This window comes from Montipora foliosa, chromosome 10 (genome assembly GCF_036669935.1).
Source record: "Montipora foliosa isolate CH-2021 chromosome 10, ASM3666993v2, whole genome shotgun sequence".
Lineage (NCBI taxonomy): Eukaryota > Metazoa > Cnidaria > Anthozoa > Scleractinia > Acroporidae > Montipora > Montipora foliosa.
In genome coordinates this window covers 8,355,746-8,373,245 of record NC_090878.1, presented here as the reverse complement: position 1 = coordinate 8,373,245, position 17,500 = coordinate 8,355,746, and the positions used below count along the sequence as shown (strand labels likewise).

The 17,500-nt window shown below is 40.4% G+C and overlaps 1 protein-coding gene and 1 pseudogene across 1 annotated transcript in view; one reads left to right on the top strand and one right to left on the bottom strand.

Moving 5' to 3' along the window:
* The window catches only part of LOC137972492 (PHD finger protein 24-like), a 6,108-nt gene extending 517 nt beyond the window's left edge, over positions 1-5,591 (top strand). The window contains exons 2-6 of the mRNA XM_068819246.1: positions 729-852; positions 3,408-3,596; positions 3,807-3,885; positions 4,464-4,660; positions 5,247-5,591. Of these exons, the coding sequence (XP_068675347.1) occupies positions 729-852; positions 3,408-3,596; positions 3,807-3,885; positions 4,464-4,660; positions 5,247-5,591 (934 nt within the window). The remainder of the gene's footprint in view (positions 1-728; positions 853-3,407; positions 3,597-3,806; positions 3,886-4,463; positions 4,661-5,246) is intronic.
* A 1,495-nt stretch (positions 5,592-7,086) lies between these two features.
* On the bottom strand, positions 7,087-16,392 carry LOC137973668 (transmembrane prolyl 4-hydroxylase-like; annotated as a pseudogene).
* Between the last annotated feature and the right edge of the window lie 1,108 nt (positions 16,393-17,500).

Here is a 17,500-nt window from a genome sequence, read left to right as displayed (position 1 = left end):
AATCAGCTGGAAAGCCATTAGCCACTCCGGTGTCTGGTGGGAGCCCACGACCAGAGGAGAACAACTTCTATATAGCTTTGCGTCACGGCGTTTAACAGACCGAATTATTTTAAGAAACGAGACCTTTTCAACCAGTCATAAACCTTTCAGGATCAACTGATACCCCTTGGATTGAGATTGGTCACTGCGATCCGAAACGTTTTTTAAAACTCGTTGAAAATAGCTTAGTTTCTGAAAATTTGGTGGACTCCTGTCGCTGTGCAAAATAAGAAATGTCATTTAACTGGGGTCAGCTGTATGGCTCCCTGAGCAGGGTAGTCCATCGACCAGAGAAGACCACATATCGCGCTTATCGACTTCAGGGGTCGCACAGAGGGCAAGGATTGGTGCGAGGCCTTATCAACCCATGTGTGAAATCTGTCACCCCATAACACTAACCAAGGGTTACGCCTGCAAGAACAGGCGTAGCTCTCAGTTGGTTAAGTGCGCGGCTATCGAAGTAAGACGTCCCCAGTTCGATTCTCTATGATTTCAACGTATGTTTCGACTTTTCTCTGATTCGTGTGGCTGTAGCTTAAATTCCCGTAAAATGGAGCACTGACACAGGGAGGGGGATAAAGGGCGTCGGTAGTTCCTTCAGCCTCGTACCGACGTTAAAAGAAGTGACTTTACCTTTTCGACCTTAAATGAAGTGACCTTACCTTTTCCTTTTACTTGTGTTTCTCCAGCGTGAATGTTGGTGATCACGACCATATCCTCTCAATAAATGATACAGATGTGGCTTGGACAGCATTACGAGTATCGGCAAGCGCTGACAGCGGCAGACAGGAGACCGTGCAACAGGGACGTACGGTAAAAACTAGTCGCCGCTTTAAGAGGTTGTTTAATGCGGTACGTTTTATGAGAAGATTAAGCTCAATTGATACTTCGACAACGATCCAAGCCGAAGTTCTCCCTTACAATGAAGACTTCACGGCAAGTATAAGAACTTCGTTTATGTTTTTATGTTCAATATGTGATTAGGTTAGTCACTGAATTTATCAGTGATAGTAAGATCAAGCCCTGTATGGAACGCGTTACCAGGTGATGTTGTTAGATCGGCATCTTATCCAGAATTTATCCGAAGAGCGGCCACCACTTTGACATATTAATTTAATTACTTTGGTCATTTTCACACTATGTAATTTGTAATTTTATACCATGTAATTTTAATTGTAATTTATACCATGTAAATGTAATAAGATCATACCAGGTATATAGGCCACTTTGGAAAATACCATAATAATCTTTGTCTGTCCCCCCAAATTTTGCATAAGTATTGTTCCCAGTTTCTCTTGGGACTTACAATGGTCCCAAGAGAAAACAAAAACAATGCTCATGCAAAATTTGGGGGGACAGACAAAGCGTATTATGGTATTTTCCGAAGTGGCCTATTGAGCGACTGCTGGCCGCTCCATTGCCGGATTAGCACTACTAAGCTCTTGTGGCAATTACCTCAGTGATAAAAGACACTCAGTATCATTATTGTTTAATCATTTAGTTCATCAGTCGGTCATTTAGTCAGTTTGCCTGGCATCCATTCGGCAGCAACCCTCTGATTTATTTAACAATAATAACAATAATAACAACAACAACAATAACAATAATAATAATAATAATAATAATAATAATGATAATAATGATAATAGCTGTGCCGGATGACCGGAATATTGTGACGACTGAGGCTTGGAAGACTGAGCGGCACCAGGAGTTAGCTTTTGAAGTACGGCGGATACAGCAGGTAGAAGTCCTAGTGGAGCCATCGGTTATAGGGGCCCTCGGAACAGTCTCGAAAGACTTTGTGAAGTGGCAGCTTGTGTGCTCGTGCACAAATAAAATCAAATTAATACATATCAAATCATATTGGTTTTTGAGGAGAGAGAAAAGCGGAGTACCCGGAGAAAAACCCTTCGGAGCAGAGTAGAGAACCAACAAACTCAACTCACATATGACGCAGGGTCTGGGAATCAAACAACAGTCGCTCAGGGTTAACTCTAACCCAAAGGGGTTGATTGTGGGAGGTGCGGTGCCGTCATTTATGCATTTGGTTAGTGTGCTCGACTCAGAGAGTGGTTCGGCCCCTGGCCGAGGACACTGTGTCGCGTTCTTGGGCAAGACACTTTACTCTCACGATGCCTCTCTCCAGAGGGAACCGGAATGAACTCATTCTGGGACGAAAGTCCCCCTGATATTATGTAAACACCCCTTAAAAACAGTGTGACTGATTGTTTGTGAATTGTTCGGATTGACCTCGTACGCCAGTTAACTAGCTAAAAGGTAAGCATCAATGCATAATTTGTACTGCTAAAAATTCCAGGAAACCCAGCTGAGCGTTAACTCTAGTATAGAGATCTTCCACCCTGGTCAAAGACTTTTCTCTTTTCCTCGTGCATATGGTTCAATTCACATACTAGAGATTACAGTCGGATGGGATCCCTCGGATTTATAGCTCTTCAAATTACCCTTTGATAGTTCATTGTCGTAATCATGAGAATCTGGTGTTATATCAAGACCTCATCTCCTAAACTGATAATATTTTTCCGTCATTCTCAAAACCTGTGTGACTGACATTTCATGGAACTTGAATTGTGTGAAGTGGAGGGATTTACGTACCGATCACTGCTAGGAATCAAAGGGATATTATTAATTAAGCTTAATTATTAAATTCTCAACCTCGGTGAATGCATTTCTCGTGCGTGTTCTAATTGGTTTACTCAATCTTGGTTATCAGCTCATATATCTTAGTTCGCCCTTACATGGCAAATGATTGCGCTGAGCATTGCTAAGCTAAAATTATTTTCGCCGGAAAGCGAAATTTATCTCTGAATAAAGCAAAGAAAAAAAACGTCTTTGGGGAAAGTTTGGATCAATTCCGACGTTTGGAAGTACGCGATAAGGTAAGAAATGTTCTTGTGATGAACCTCCGTCTATCTGAACACACTCGTATTTCGTACTTTCAAACTTTTGGAGTTTGAATTTAATAGAACAATTATTCTACTCGCACTTGTTGGTTATGAGACTGGTTATAGCCAACTCGACGCTACGCGCCTCGTTGGGTATTTACCATCTCTTATTCAACGCGCGCTCATGGAATAATTGTCAATTGAGCTTGTCATTCAGTCACTCAGTTAACCAAAGAACATGGACTGATTATATACCACTTTCATAATGGTGGCCAAATAAAATATTATTTTGATTTAATGTTGATGAGCCTTTCTAGCTTCGCTACGACGAGCAAATTTCAAAAGAATATTTGTTCCGAAATGAGGGCAATAGGTCTAATTTACGTGGATAAAAAAGGATGAAAAAGTGATCTCCATTTATGAAAGTGGGATATGGTCTAAAATAACTCTTGTCTGTTTTCAAAGCCTACATGGGAGAGCCACTGTTATATTTGTGGCTCATCGAACACGAACAGTCCTTTAAATCGCTGCCGGATATGTCCACGAATTTACCACACAGACTGCATGGAAAGCCGTGGTTACCTTTCACAAGGTCTATCACGCAAAACACTGGAGCTGTCAAAGACAGACATAGGATGGAGCTGTTTTTACTGCGTAAGTATAGAGTTGTACTGTAACAAAAATAAATTGCAACAGGTGTTACAAAACATGTACGCCAGGCAGTGCTCATAGTTATCCATATCCTTCAATCAACTCGCCTTTTCCATTAACTTATAGTTTTCAGCGTATGCGGAAACAGTTATGTCACTTCACATGCAGCATACAAGAAATCCACTCTGACGTTATTTACTTCGGATTTGATAGGAGGACTTATTGAGTCTTTTAACTGATACAGAAAAGATTGAAATGATGGAGACGTTTGATTTCATTGACAAAAACCAAGGTAAGTCAGTTAATTTTAGTAACTGGTCTTATAGGGAAAGAGAGGGAAACTAAGCGCAAACTGTTCGCGCGGGATCAGGGGGAACTCGTTTGGGTGGACAGCTTGAAGAGTTAACTCGATCAGCGTGAAAAATTAGCGCTTTTCCGATAAGGCCAACTGTATATATTTATCGATTTCGATTCTACTTGAAAAAATCTGAGTGCAATAAACAGGAGTCAGAAACCAATGACCTTAGAGGGACCAACACTGCACTTATGGTGGCTCATGTGAGTGAGGTCATTTAATTAGGTTCCCGCATTCCACTGGGAATGAAACGTCGAGAGAATTCATTTCCGTCATTACATTATTCAGGAAATTAGCACACATACAAACGTTGTCTTGATCGCCAGTGCTGCTCTCCTCGACATTCGCTCTCATTTATCATCATCATAATCGTCGTCATCGATGTCCTCGTTGATTACTCACCGTTGTTATTATCATCATCGTTCTTGATATCTCACCTTTATTACTAGAAGTAATATCGGTTTTGTTGATGTTTTAAGGAGTCGAACTCTGATTTTTTAATGTAACAATTTCAGATTCCCTTATAAATAGAGAAGAGTACCTCGCATACCAGAGCGACTGCTATCGCAAAGAAACAGGAATGGAAATGCCAGGATATCGCAAGGAAATCGAGGAGAGGACATTTGCAGATATGGACAGAAAAGGAACTGGACTCATTGATTGGTGGAATTATTTGATACCCATGTGTGTCAGAAAATTAACAGAGAGGAAGGTGACCTACGTAATTAAGAACACAACTTACACGAGATTTGACTAACATTTAACTTAATTAATTACTTGGGTTAAGCATGATTCGAGGAGAGCTCAAGTTCTCTCTCCATCGATGTTTGTCTCTGACAAAGTTCTAGATCAGCTTTGGACCTGGAGGTCGATACCCAAGCCGTTATACGCGCTGGAGCACTAATCGGGGACACTGTAAACTGAAATTAGCAATGAAAGCAAAATCAAGTCAAATGTTGGTTTTTGAGGAGAGGGGAAAAACCGGAGTACCCAGAGAAAAACCTCTCGGTGCAGAGTAGAGAACCAACAAACTCAACCCACATATGACGCCGAGTCAGGGAATCGAACCAGGGCCATATTGGTGGGAGGCGAGTGCTCTCATCACTGTGCCATCCCTGCGCCTTCCCCCCCCGCCCTCTAAAAGAAAGGAGCAAGATTAAACTGTGTTTTGCTCGTTGGCCTCAATTTTATTCAGTAATGATTGACGCGATGTGGATCTTTTAGTTGTGTAGAACGTCAACGTCATCTAGGCCACTTTAAATTTATGAGTAATGCAAAGATGCTTTGACCATTTTTAGGGTATTCCTGTTACGTTTTTGACGAAACAAGAAGTTTTCAAAGTTAGAGAAATTTTTAAACAATACGACCAATATGGATGCGGAGAAATAAGCAGAGGATCTTCAAAAAAGGCATTTAAAACATGGTACCTTTCCTTGATAAATCTCCCTCCTGAACGAGTCCCCATCTGGGACTGGCTTGGGTCAGATTGGATCGACGACAAAGAGCACCATGGACTTCTGCTTGAACAGTGGTATGACACAGTTAAATGGGAAGAATTCGTAGAGGATCATGCAATGCATATCTTAGCCGCTCGGCCAAATACTGGCTCCTTGAAGCCGTATATTACCCGAATGGAATCTTAGCTCACGAAGTTATTGCAATGATGATCACATGGCCTGTTTTCAAGAGAGCCTTTGCCTAAAGCTTCATAACAGATCACAAGCTTCTGTCAAAACGACAGTCAGCGTCATAACGTGACCGGGTGGACAAAGTAATGCAAGAACGAAATTTTATTAGAAACCGACTGGTTAGATGATAAAGACAAGTAGGGGAACTACTGTAGTTATTGTAAGCTTCTTCGCTTCAGTTGAAGTCGAAGCAAGTAGTGTAATATGTTTCAATTGTTGTTTAAAATAGTGGATGTGTTCCAAGTGACACGTGCTACTAAATAATTTCATTATTGAAGACCAATCAAAGAAGAATTAAAAAGAAAAAAAAAATATGAAAACAAAATCCTACAATCTACCGATTAATTTTCACCAGTAGTCCAAAAGTTTGAGCGTCGGAAGTTAACGGACGTTTCTCAATAGGTGCTGCCTTGAGGTAGCAGTTTGAACCGTGTCACAATAATCGTACCAATCAAGTAACCGTTGGGAAAAGCAATCCTACTCCCACAGACTCACTCAACTTCACGGTTTCAGATACTCACAGCAGGCAGTCGATTTCAGGACAACGACTGATACAGGTACGTCCTCAAAGACCATGTCGAGATCACCCTCTCCCTAGCGAAATTATAAATTAACGCTGAAATTTCGCGCCAAAAATTAAGGAGTACTTTGTCACCCATATTATTACTTCTTAAATTCACGACAGTGTCTGTCGTGAAAACAAAGTCGTTATCTGTCTGTCGTGAACAAAGCCGTTATCTTCGCAGACATATTCACGATTTGCAAAAGCAAAATGCTCCTTTTTGGATTTGTATGTGAGAAGCTTCCTTCTCGTTTCTCTTTTTGTTCCAATGGCCAACAAGTCAAGAAGAAATAACAAGTCTCAGTTTTGTGGACTCATCTTTTTACAGCTCTTCACGGCAAGAAATGTCTTTACAAGTGCTTTTGTAGAAGACAAATATTGCCGTTGTTACGGAGAGACACAATGAACAGGTCACCTGGTTGGTACCGAACAGAAAGATCTGGTGACACACTACCTCTCGCGGACATAAACTGACCCTTATTCACAACTTCATTAGAAGTCATTCAAAATAATTAGGATAGTACGCGCAATCTCATTGGTCAATAGCTGTGTTTAGATGAGAGTATGTAAACACGGATGTGACATCACACGTATTTTGATTGGTTATGTGTTGTCAGACGCGCGTTTTGATTGGCTGGTAGGAAATATGAGCGTGTTATCAAGGAAATAAATTTCAATCAAGAAGTTAAAAAACCAGCATTTTCCTTCATATGTCGGGTTATTTTTGAGAAATATTTTAGAAAAGCAATAGAGGACTTGGGGAGGTGGAGAATTCTCTGCATTTCCCCCTCGCGTTTAGACGAGGCTATGTAAACACGAAAAAGTCCTCTATTGCTTAAATAAGAAAAACACTTCGAGGAAAGAAGTCTTGTTCAAAGTTACGAAGTACAAAAATTTATTTCAAAACATGATTAAATGTATCGACATTTCCTGTTGATACATATATAACACTGGGCATATGATTTTCCCTATTATTTTTTTAAATTGAAAGTTGAAAGGCCCTGAGAATGATATCTGTAATTATGTCAGTCTTCTTGAAAAAGCTTTATTGGGTACAGCCGTGATTCACTGCAAATATTCAGAAATAAACTGCAGAATTGTTAAAAGAGTCTGAAAGTTGAGTCTCCATTTGCCAGTCTCTCTTATTCGGTTGTCAAATGTTATCGTGTACATGTAGGCTACAGAACTACTGAACACAGTTCCTGAACTTTGGGGTACAGTTCAAAATTACTTTTGCTACCCTGAACGACCATCCTAATTCTCGCAAAAAATACCCCTTAAATCCTAAAACAGTGCGCTGAATTTTGAAAACTTGTGAGTGCATGCAAGGTATTCAATTACAGCTCTAGTTTTACATCATACGAACCATCAACGCTTTCTCTCTTGGCATCCATAATTGTTTTTCCTTTCTCGTCGATCTCTTGCTCCTTTACTTTCTTTTCCTTTTCTTCCTCTTTCTTATCTTCTTTCATTTCTTTTTCTTTTTCTCCTCCAGCACCTGTTTTCACTGTTTCCCCTCTCCAGTTTGTTCCAGGTTGAAACTTACTCTCGTCTTTTCCGTGATCGATCCACCCCTTAAAAGCTTCGCCAGTTCCTGGTTCACCAACCAGAGTCAGCCAGAGATTTGCAACCCACTTTGTTGCCTCCAAAACATCACACCCTCCATGTTGAGCCAATTGATCGAGTTCACCGAGCCAACCTTTTAAACAAAATGTCATACAGGTTGTAATTACTGTTTCACCTCACGCCAATCGGCACCCTTTTAAAACAAAGTTTGATAACTTTGTCTCGTATTTTTAATCTGAATAGACTCAGATTAGACTATTAAACTACTTTTCTTTCAAGATAGGTATCCTTCCTGCCAATCTAAGAACACACTGAACCGTTTCTAATCACCTCCAGCCGAAGCTGCGGCCTCAGTCTTTTTTGCTCAAGCCTTTTCGAATGATGCAAGCAAACAACTGAAATTCCTTTTGCAGGTAGACTCTCCTTACATCACTAAGAATTTTTAATCATAAGAAGAACCCTAGGCTTTCATTTTGAAGATGATATCCTCCATTGTTAAGACTCCGAAGAAGAAAATGTGCCAACCAGAGTCTCATTGACTGTCGAAACAAAAGGTCTTTTGTTCCTGTAGTTGGCTCATTTGAATAACAAAAGCAATGTTTGTAAACAGATATCTTCCCTATGAGGTGTCACACAGCCATTTAAACGCTTCTCGGGAGTGATTCAAACAACAATGGACTCGACCAATCATTTGCAACAGAAACTCAGAAATTCAGCCTGAAACCAATCCAAATAATATATGGAGTTGTAAATATTTGAAGATTCGCTTTGGTGGAAGCTCTTTCGAATGTATTTGTAATGGTGACTCAGAAAGTGTCGAGGACGAAGACAGCCCACGGTATTGTGGTCTAGCCTAAACTATAAGGCACCCTGACCATCCGAGGTCGTACGATCGTTGGCAACCAAGTGTCTTTTCATGTCTTTCTTAAATACCTAATCTGTCTGAACTAAAGCGGAGCTTGTTAAATTCCGGAACCATTTTTTTTTTCAGGAAGTCTTAATAAATAAGAGTTTGACCATTGCAGCGGAATGACGGGCCAAAACTGAGAAGAGCATTAGGTCTATGACCCACGAATTACGAAAGAATTAAGTACTTGATACAATACTTAATTACCAGTTTCTTTGTCCAAGAAATGGTTGTACCACAGAATAGCTTTTCCCTTTTCGGGTTGGACCACAAGATTGCTCTGATGACAATTTTGAGCGAGGTTGCACTTCCATCCTTCACCCTTTTCCCACGCCTGATAAAAAAAAACACGACGAAAAATATTTTATCTTGTATCTCCGGACTCAGTATTAATTTTAAAAAAAACCTTGGGAACGTGTAGGTTAAGATAATTAGGGAAATCCCATTTTTATCATTCCATATGATAATTTCATTCTACTCTTCTATGGATAGGAAAGGAAAGGAAAGAACTTTATTTAAATGTCTAGTCGTTTTTTTCGCTGGAGCACTAAATGGTGACACTGTAAACTGAAATTAACAATTAAGACAAATCAAATCAAATATTGGTTTTTGAGGAGAGGGGAAAACCGAGGTACCTCTCGGCGCAGAGTAGAGAACCAACAAACTCGACCCACATATGACGCCGGATCTGGCAACGGAACACGGGCAACATTGGTGGGAGGCGAGTGCTCTCACCACTGCGCCATCCCTGTACGTGTATCCCCGGCAACGGCATAATATAACGTTACCGCCCAGAGACGGGATCATAGGTTGAGTACACAACAGCATGATCTTGCCAGTTATTTCAAGATGATTCTTGTTTTGGTATGGCCGGGAATTGTAACCACGATGTAGCGTATGATAGTTCAATGATGATAGTTCAATGCCCCAACCAAAATGAGGGAAACGGGAGCCAAAAGAAGAGATTCTCCAGAATTTGACAGCTGTGTGAACCGCTGTAACAGTTTTCAAGCGAATGCATACTTTCTTACTGCCCTTTTTTACAACGCACAATTTTGATTTCATTGATTAATTAATTAATTAATTAATTAATTTGATAGGGTTGGTATTTAAGCAAAAAAAGTTCCCATATTAGAGAACCAGAGAGTCTCTAGAGGTGCTGCAAAAGAATTTTGCGCAATAAATATTTTCCAGGAAATGAGGTCACCGATAAATCAAAGTGTCTTTGGATGTTTCACAAGTCAATTTAATGTATAATCGCCTAAAAAAATTCGCTTTTTGTTCATACCTCCAGTGAAAAGGTTTCATTCCCTGCCAATGGAAAGGCTGTCTCTCCTCCTTTCTTGGGTTATTCAAGTAAATCAGAACGGTGGCAAATCTGCAATGAATTGTAAATTAGAACCATCAACTTTCCTCAGTGATCCCATGCAGGGAGTGGTATATCCAGCCATCTGGGCAAACAGTTCCTTGTAGAGCAACAATTGTCAGCGTGCTTCTTGTAAGTGGTGTTCACGACGTTCGTGCCTTTTTTGCACAAACCTGTGAGTGGCTTTTTTTGGTTGGTAGTAAGATGACTGCATTCCTAGACTTTACACCAGCTATAATAAAATTAAACTTAAAAAGTAAGTCAAATAAGTGGAAAGAGGTATGGGTACGAGAATGCTGCCTTACTAACTTCTTCTCTTTTCGCTTCTCTTAGCCGGCGGGGTCTTGGCACGAGAAAGCGAAAAGGGCTATGGGGGATGGGGACAATAATACAGTGCAGCGTAACCGCAAGGTCATGGGTTCGAATAACGTTGAAGCTTGGACTTCTTTAGGCTGGCTAGCAACAGCTAACGTTGCTCATCACTGACACGATCTTTCACAATTTAAATCAGTACCTGCAGAGTCGACAGTCATCCTCTAATGAGAAAGTGCAACATGGAAGTTTGGGATCCAGGTCATCAGAATCATGATGGCAGTGGTAATGCCCATGTACATCATATTTCACAACCTTACGCATCGGCAAACAGAGAAAAAAGTTAAAGGAAACTGAGGACAAAACATTACCAAACACAAACGATTTAATAGGCGAAAAGAATTGTTCTATAAAAGTGTAAAGATGAAATGTAACACTTTTTATTCCTTGAGAAAGGTTCCTTAATTTCCATAGGTCCACGTCAGGTCGTGGGTGACCGTAATATTTCACATACGGAGATCATATTTGTCTGCGCATTTTCCGTTGAAATCGAGAAAACGAGTCCAGGGCAAATTAATAGTGCAATTGTAGCTCTCTGAGCGTATACACAGGTAACTTTGCTTCTTACCTGCAAAGGTTCTGTGTTGTTGATAAATTCTTCGGGAAGGAGACTCAAACGTGACAATCTAGGACACAAAGAAAACGTTTGTTTTACGCAGTGAACGGAAGTTTGAATGATTGACTTGTCTGCACCTCCTACCTGCCATGGAAGTCCGAGAGGATTGGGTACTTGGGATCGTTGTGAAACATCCAAACCTGCCTGCTATTGCGGCTGCGCAGTCGAGGTTTTGTGCGCCTAACTTTGTCAAAGTAGTCTTTCATGACCGGCACTGTGACTTTGGTAAATTCCTCGAAATTGATTTTGCCTAAAGAGTTAAGAAATTAATTGACTTCGTTATCTTACTTTGACAAGCTACCTAGAACTACTTCGGTGTGTCTGATATTGAAACGGGAACGTTAGTCTCCATTGTGGAGATTTTGGTTCAAGCATTGATAGTGCAAATTGTTGGTTAATATTTAAGCACTATTAAGCAGAATTCTCCCAACCTCCCCGAGTGTTTGAATGGGGCTATGGAAACACGGAAAAAAGTCCTCTATTGCTTTTATAAAATATTTCTCAATGATAATTCGACAAAAGAACAAAACAAATGAAGGAAAATTCTTGATTGAAACAGATTTTCTTGATTCACGTTCATATTTCTTACCAGCCAATCAAAACGCGCGTCTGACGGCATATAACCAATCAAAATTCGTGTGATGTCACAGCCGTGTTTCCATATTCTCATCTAAACACAGGTATTGACAGATGAGAGTACGCGTACTATTCTAATTATTTTATAATCTAACCTATAAAATAACATCGTAGCTAACCGAGTTTACGCTAACCAACCATCCTGGGCAAAATCGTTGAGACATTTTGAACGTTGTCATCCACATTTTAAAAAATATGATTTGCATGAAGTGTATCTCCCCCCCCCCGCCCCCCACCCCTATCCTCTTCATAAGAGGCCTGGATTAAATTTCCGATTCTTTCTGGGCCTCGTAATGTTGGGTGTGAGGGGGAGGTGGTATTCTTGGTCCTCTTTTGACGTTATGAGCCAAAAGGACGAAATTCAACTCCTTTTGTCCAGAATTGAAACTTCGAACAAATCAACCATGGCCTTTCGCGGTATAACATGTTGGGTCTTTAAACAATCGGACAAATGTTAGCTTCCTCAGGCTCAGCGGAATCAATCGATATATAACCATAAAAATACTACGAAAATAGGCAGCTTGTTAAATATATTTTTGCATCTTTCCGATTAGACCAGGTTTAGCAGCCGACCACCGTCTAAACTGTAATTTCAGAGAAGGTTGTTTAATCCGAAAGAAATGCACTTAGCCACCACCTGAACCCGGGAAAATGGCTTCTAAATGCACGCTTAACATAGAACAAATAGTTCACAACAATGCACTGAAGTGGATGTGGCTAGTGGTGGATATATACCGAGCCGCAAAGCTCCTCAAGCGTCCTGTGGGGCGCGATAATTATTAAGAATAACTAAGAACTAACTAATGAAGCCGAGAATATAGAATCAATAGCGGGTCATTCTGCGCTAATGAAAGTATTCTTGAAGAAGTGGCTTACCATCATTATCTTTGTCCATATCAAGTTCTTTAAACCTAGAAGTTAAGAGTTTCTTAGTTCTGTCAGTGAAGAAATGTGCTTTTAAGAAGAAATGTGAAAGAAAGAAAACCACTTGTGCCAAGCTTCCAGCCCGCGATACTGGATCAGCTGATGATCAAGCACAAGTCACTAAATACATGAAGAAGTTACCAGTGTCCTCACATTTCAAGAAGATCTTCTTCGGTGAAGTATAAGTCCTCCTTTCCACGAACATGCATCATCTGTAACATCAACAACAAAGCAGAGTTAGTTACAATACAATACAATACATACTTAATTGACCGCTCCCCATAGGGGCTTTTCAGGGCCAATGAAACACAACGAAACGACGGAACAGAACAACAACAACTGTTAAGAATCCCAACTGGCCGGAGGCAAACCAGTTGGCTATTTACAAGTGCAGCTGGGAAGTTGAACCAGGGACTACCAGGATCAAATTCAACGAGTGGTTAGAGCGAGTCTTGAACCCGGGATCTCCGGATCTCAAGGCAAGCGCCCTAACCACTGGGCCACACTGCCTCCTTAGTTGTCAGTGGATGCAATTATCGAAGAAACGCATTAACAGTAGGGGCTACGGAGGAAGGAAACGGACCTGTTTCGAATGCTGTTGGGGGCCGACATCTCTCACCCTTGTTCCTTGCTTGCTTGGGACCTTGAAACTGGTATAAGCAATTCTGACCGCGGAGAGTTCTCCTTGTTACAGTGTTAATTTGATTCTCTTTTTTTTTAAATTTCGTTTTCATTTTTGTACGCCAGTAATTAAGCATTTTAAGTTTTTATCCCATTGTTTCAGAAAGTGTATATGCGTGGAATTTGATCCAGGCATTTGAACTTAATCGCACGACAGTAGAAACGTTGATCGTTTTGTCGCTTAAGCATTTTCCTTTGCATGCCTAAAATCGGTAATCGTTCTATGAACCATCAAGACGGATAGGGTGGCAACAGTTCCTTCCAAAATATTCGACTTTAAAATCGAAAAAAGTTTCGATAAAAATCTGGTCGCGGATATGTTACCTATAGAAAGACTAGAGCATTTGCGCATGCGCAAGAGGCTGATCTTTGAACATACCTCAACAGGCTCAATAAATCCGTCATCATTATTATCCCAAATCTTGAACGTCCTTTCCGATGTTTCATCGTCAATAAGGTGATTTGATTTTGCCAACGGGCTCTTCTCCATGCCCAGGCGCTTGGCATAACTGATCAGGTGATCACATTCGACGTCTGTCAGAAATTGTGGAATTTCTTTTCGATAAAAAAAGAAAAAAAAAGAAAAAAACAATTTACTTCAAGTTGTATTTATTTTCTCAAAAGAGGCGGGTCAGCAGAAGCTTAAGGATCAGTACTCACCAAATATGGGTGGTTTCATGCTGATCGTGGTAACCTTTTTGTTGTGAAATGGGAAAATCATAACCTCTTCTTGATGGCCAATCTTCAACACAAAATCATACAACGTTGGTCAAGGAAAAGAAAACAAACTCGCGGTTGGATGCTTGACTGAAATTACGATGTTGCTTCGGTTAAAGTAAAACGCCAAAATATTCACTTAAGTAAGGAGTAAAATTGGCGCTAGTAAAGCAACGTTACTTCCATGGAGTTCATGGCGTGAAAAAATAGGGACCTTAAGATCTACGACGGCGACGTCGACGAAAACGTCACCTCAAAATAGAACTTTGCTCTAGTAAAAGTCTTTCGCGATTATTCCATCTCGTTCACGTCGTACAATGTTGGCGAAGTATCATAAAAATAAATTGGTACGAGCGGTTTCAGACTGAAAATAGAGAATGAAAGATTCTCTGTTGCATGCTAACGTTGTCGTCAAAACCTAAAATTTAGTGATTTCCCGTCGTTGTCACGCAGAGAACCGCAAAAATATGAGCCAAAATCCGTGCCGCACTTGCTGCACGATTAGTTATGCTCTTTTAACCAATTATATCATTGTTTTGTGGCGTTTTCGTCGACGTCGTCGTCGTAGATCTTAAGCTCCCTATTCCTGAGAACAAGGATATATCGAATGCTGAAGTCGCGCCATGTTGGTCTAACGCACCTAAACAGCAGTCTAAAGAAAACATGGTAAAGCAGAAAAATTGGGGGCGACCGCGTGTCTAAAAGTCAAGTCTGCTCTCGGGTTATTCAGCTGCCGAACTTGCGTCTCTATGTCTGCTTATTATCAGGTCACTCAGTCAATTCTTGGATTTCACATGACGTCACGGTCGCCATGTTGGTGTCTCCAAACAATGAAATGGCGGCCATGTTGGTGTCCCGGTCCAATCCTCTGGGAATTGAAAGCTATTGTTATGCTAACGTCTTCTTTTGTTTTCGTTGAAAAACATGGCTGTTGATCACGTGAGTGAAACCCAAGAATAAAGAGTTTAGCATTGCGTTTACCTGAAATGGCAAACGACAAACGAAAATTCGATCATTCTACTTTGTCCTTTTCTTTCGAGAAGTTCATTGATCTTTGTAGCTCACAGGCAAGAATCGAACTAAATTTTGACATTGGCTACACGCAAATTTCCGCCTAACGTTTGCCGTACATGTGATGCTACAACAAGTTGCAAAATTGTTGAGACACTTTCATTAAAAACCACCTTTTCTAGCTTCCAATGCCCGCCGTATCTAGAATTTAAACCTTTCCCACTTCCTCTCCCCTCTCCCCCTGTCAATGTTGGCTGCTTAAGTTTCCAACATTTTTTTGTCTTGCTAGCAACACTGATAAGGAAGGGGGGAGGGGGGCTGCAGTGTGAGAGATAATAGGGAAATTAATAACGCTCCAAGAAGGTGAAGTGTCTCCACTATTTTTGCAACTTGTTGTAGATCTCTTTGATTTTTCAAAGGCCCCAGCTGATGATCGCCTTTTATCGATATATGTTACTCCGCGCTGTCCTCAATTTGTGATTGCAACACTTCACGCTTAACACCTTTTGACACCTAATTATGAACTCAGCGTGCATGGCACGCTGCAATGGCACGCCTCGAGGTGGCCTACAATCCTATTCCCTTCGGAAATGATTGCCCGGAAAGGTTTCAAAACATCGTAATATAACAGACTTGTCCTTTTTTTCTTGCTAGCTTAAAATAACATCCTGTCAAATGATGGGTTCGTTAAAAATGGACGTTATGATTAAATCAAAAATAAAGGGGTATGAGCCTCCTTTCGGTTATTCAACCGAAAGATGATCTCGGATTTGGCTGAAGGAAAGGTGGAAATCAAAAATAGTTTCTCTGCAGCTGGGTTTTGCATAAGATATGCAATTCACGTGCTTCGAGGCAATCGTGGTGTAAAATAGTTTTTCAAGTGAAATTTAGTCCCAGCTCAGTTGCTTTTCTTTCAATCTCCGAAAAAACCAATTTAAATTGTCTATTTTAAGAGAACAGTTAATTTAAATCTCAGCGGCAGTGAATTCTTGGTGGTGAAAACTTTGGTATTATTTTTGCGACTTTGCGGTTCCTCCGTTTTCGGCTGACCATTTTCGATTGCGTTTGTTGCAATAAACCGTCAAGAACGCAGACAATCAAAGCAGTTACTGCACAAACATTGCCTACAATTTCAAGTCAAAAACAGTTGAAAAAGAAATACAGTCCGAGGATTTAATCTTACCTTTACTGGGTCGCGAAGCCTTGGAGTCCATTTAGTTTTGTCGATTTTTTTCTCCAATTTATCGCATCTCGTACCCAAGACATAACATAACAAAACAAGACAAGACAATAAAGAATATCTCCTATCTCCCATTCCTTCAAAAAAAGTGCTTGCAAGTAAAACTAAATCTGAGGTAACTAGTGTTGTTTCTCTTTCGTCTGGCGATAAATGTTCGCTCTTTTGCAGGTTCCTGCAAATGAACAAAGCACAATGGTTGTGACGTCACGAAACTTCACAACGAAACGTTTACATTACTGTCACACTTGAGGGTGTCCTATTGCGAAACAGAATAACAAAACCTTTTATGTCCTTCTTCAAAAATACCAAAAACTGAGTAAAGTCTTTCAAACGGCGGGAGAGAGAAAGTTTTCAGAACTTTCAGCGCAGACTAAAGAAGTAAAGCAACGTGACAGCTTACAACGGCGAAGATCTGAAGTAAAAATGAAAATGATAGGCTGATCTATATGACGTCGCTGTAAACAGAAGCATAGATAAGTTCAACTTAGTAGCTTTTATTTGATGTAATAAATTGAGACAGGGTATTATCCAAAGATGCACCGCAAAACTTGGAACCAAAACAAGACACTGTTCAGGCTGTTCTTTTGGTTACGGGAGAATCAATAAAATAACAGTAGCATGTTGTAAATGACCACTGCAGCTGGGCTTTCTTTAGATGCTTTTTTATGCTTCTTACGTCTTGTATGGAAGTTTCTCTGATTACAGTTTTTCTGGTAAACACGTGTTGTGCATTCTAAATTTCTTTTGCATTTAATACATTCTTAAGAAAAACCGAAAGCCGGTGAATGAGTTGGTCTTTTCTATGAACGTTTAAACCACGTAAACGACTTCTCTGAAAGCTGGAACAGTTAAAGCTTTTTTATAAACATATGAAAAAGACATGCTTGTTAGAATTCAAGCGTTACTGACTTTTTGAAGAAACAGACAAGCGCTAACCTGCGAGCAGGAGTTCTCGTTCTTTATTAGTCTCAGATAGTACGCGCGCTGTAATTGGCTAAATTAGCGGGCCGTTTTCTACTGTATACGGCCCGCTGTACAGCCCGCTAAATTTAAAATTTCGACAAAACATCATCTAGCGAGTTTTTCATGTCATTTCTGTTGCATAAACTTGTACTGAAAACTGTTTGAATCTTGCAAGCAACTATTTCAAACTTAACAGCCAAGAAGATTTAGTTTTTGGGATTTTGGCACGGCATTCTTTGTGGCAGTTGAACCCTCCGCTTCACTTAGACTAGTTTCCTTGCCCGCGCACCGGTTAACCTCAGA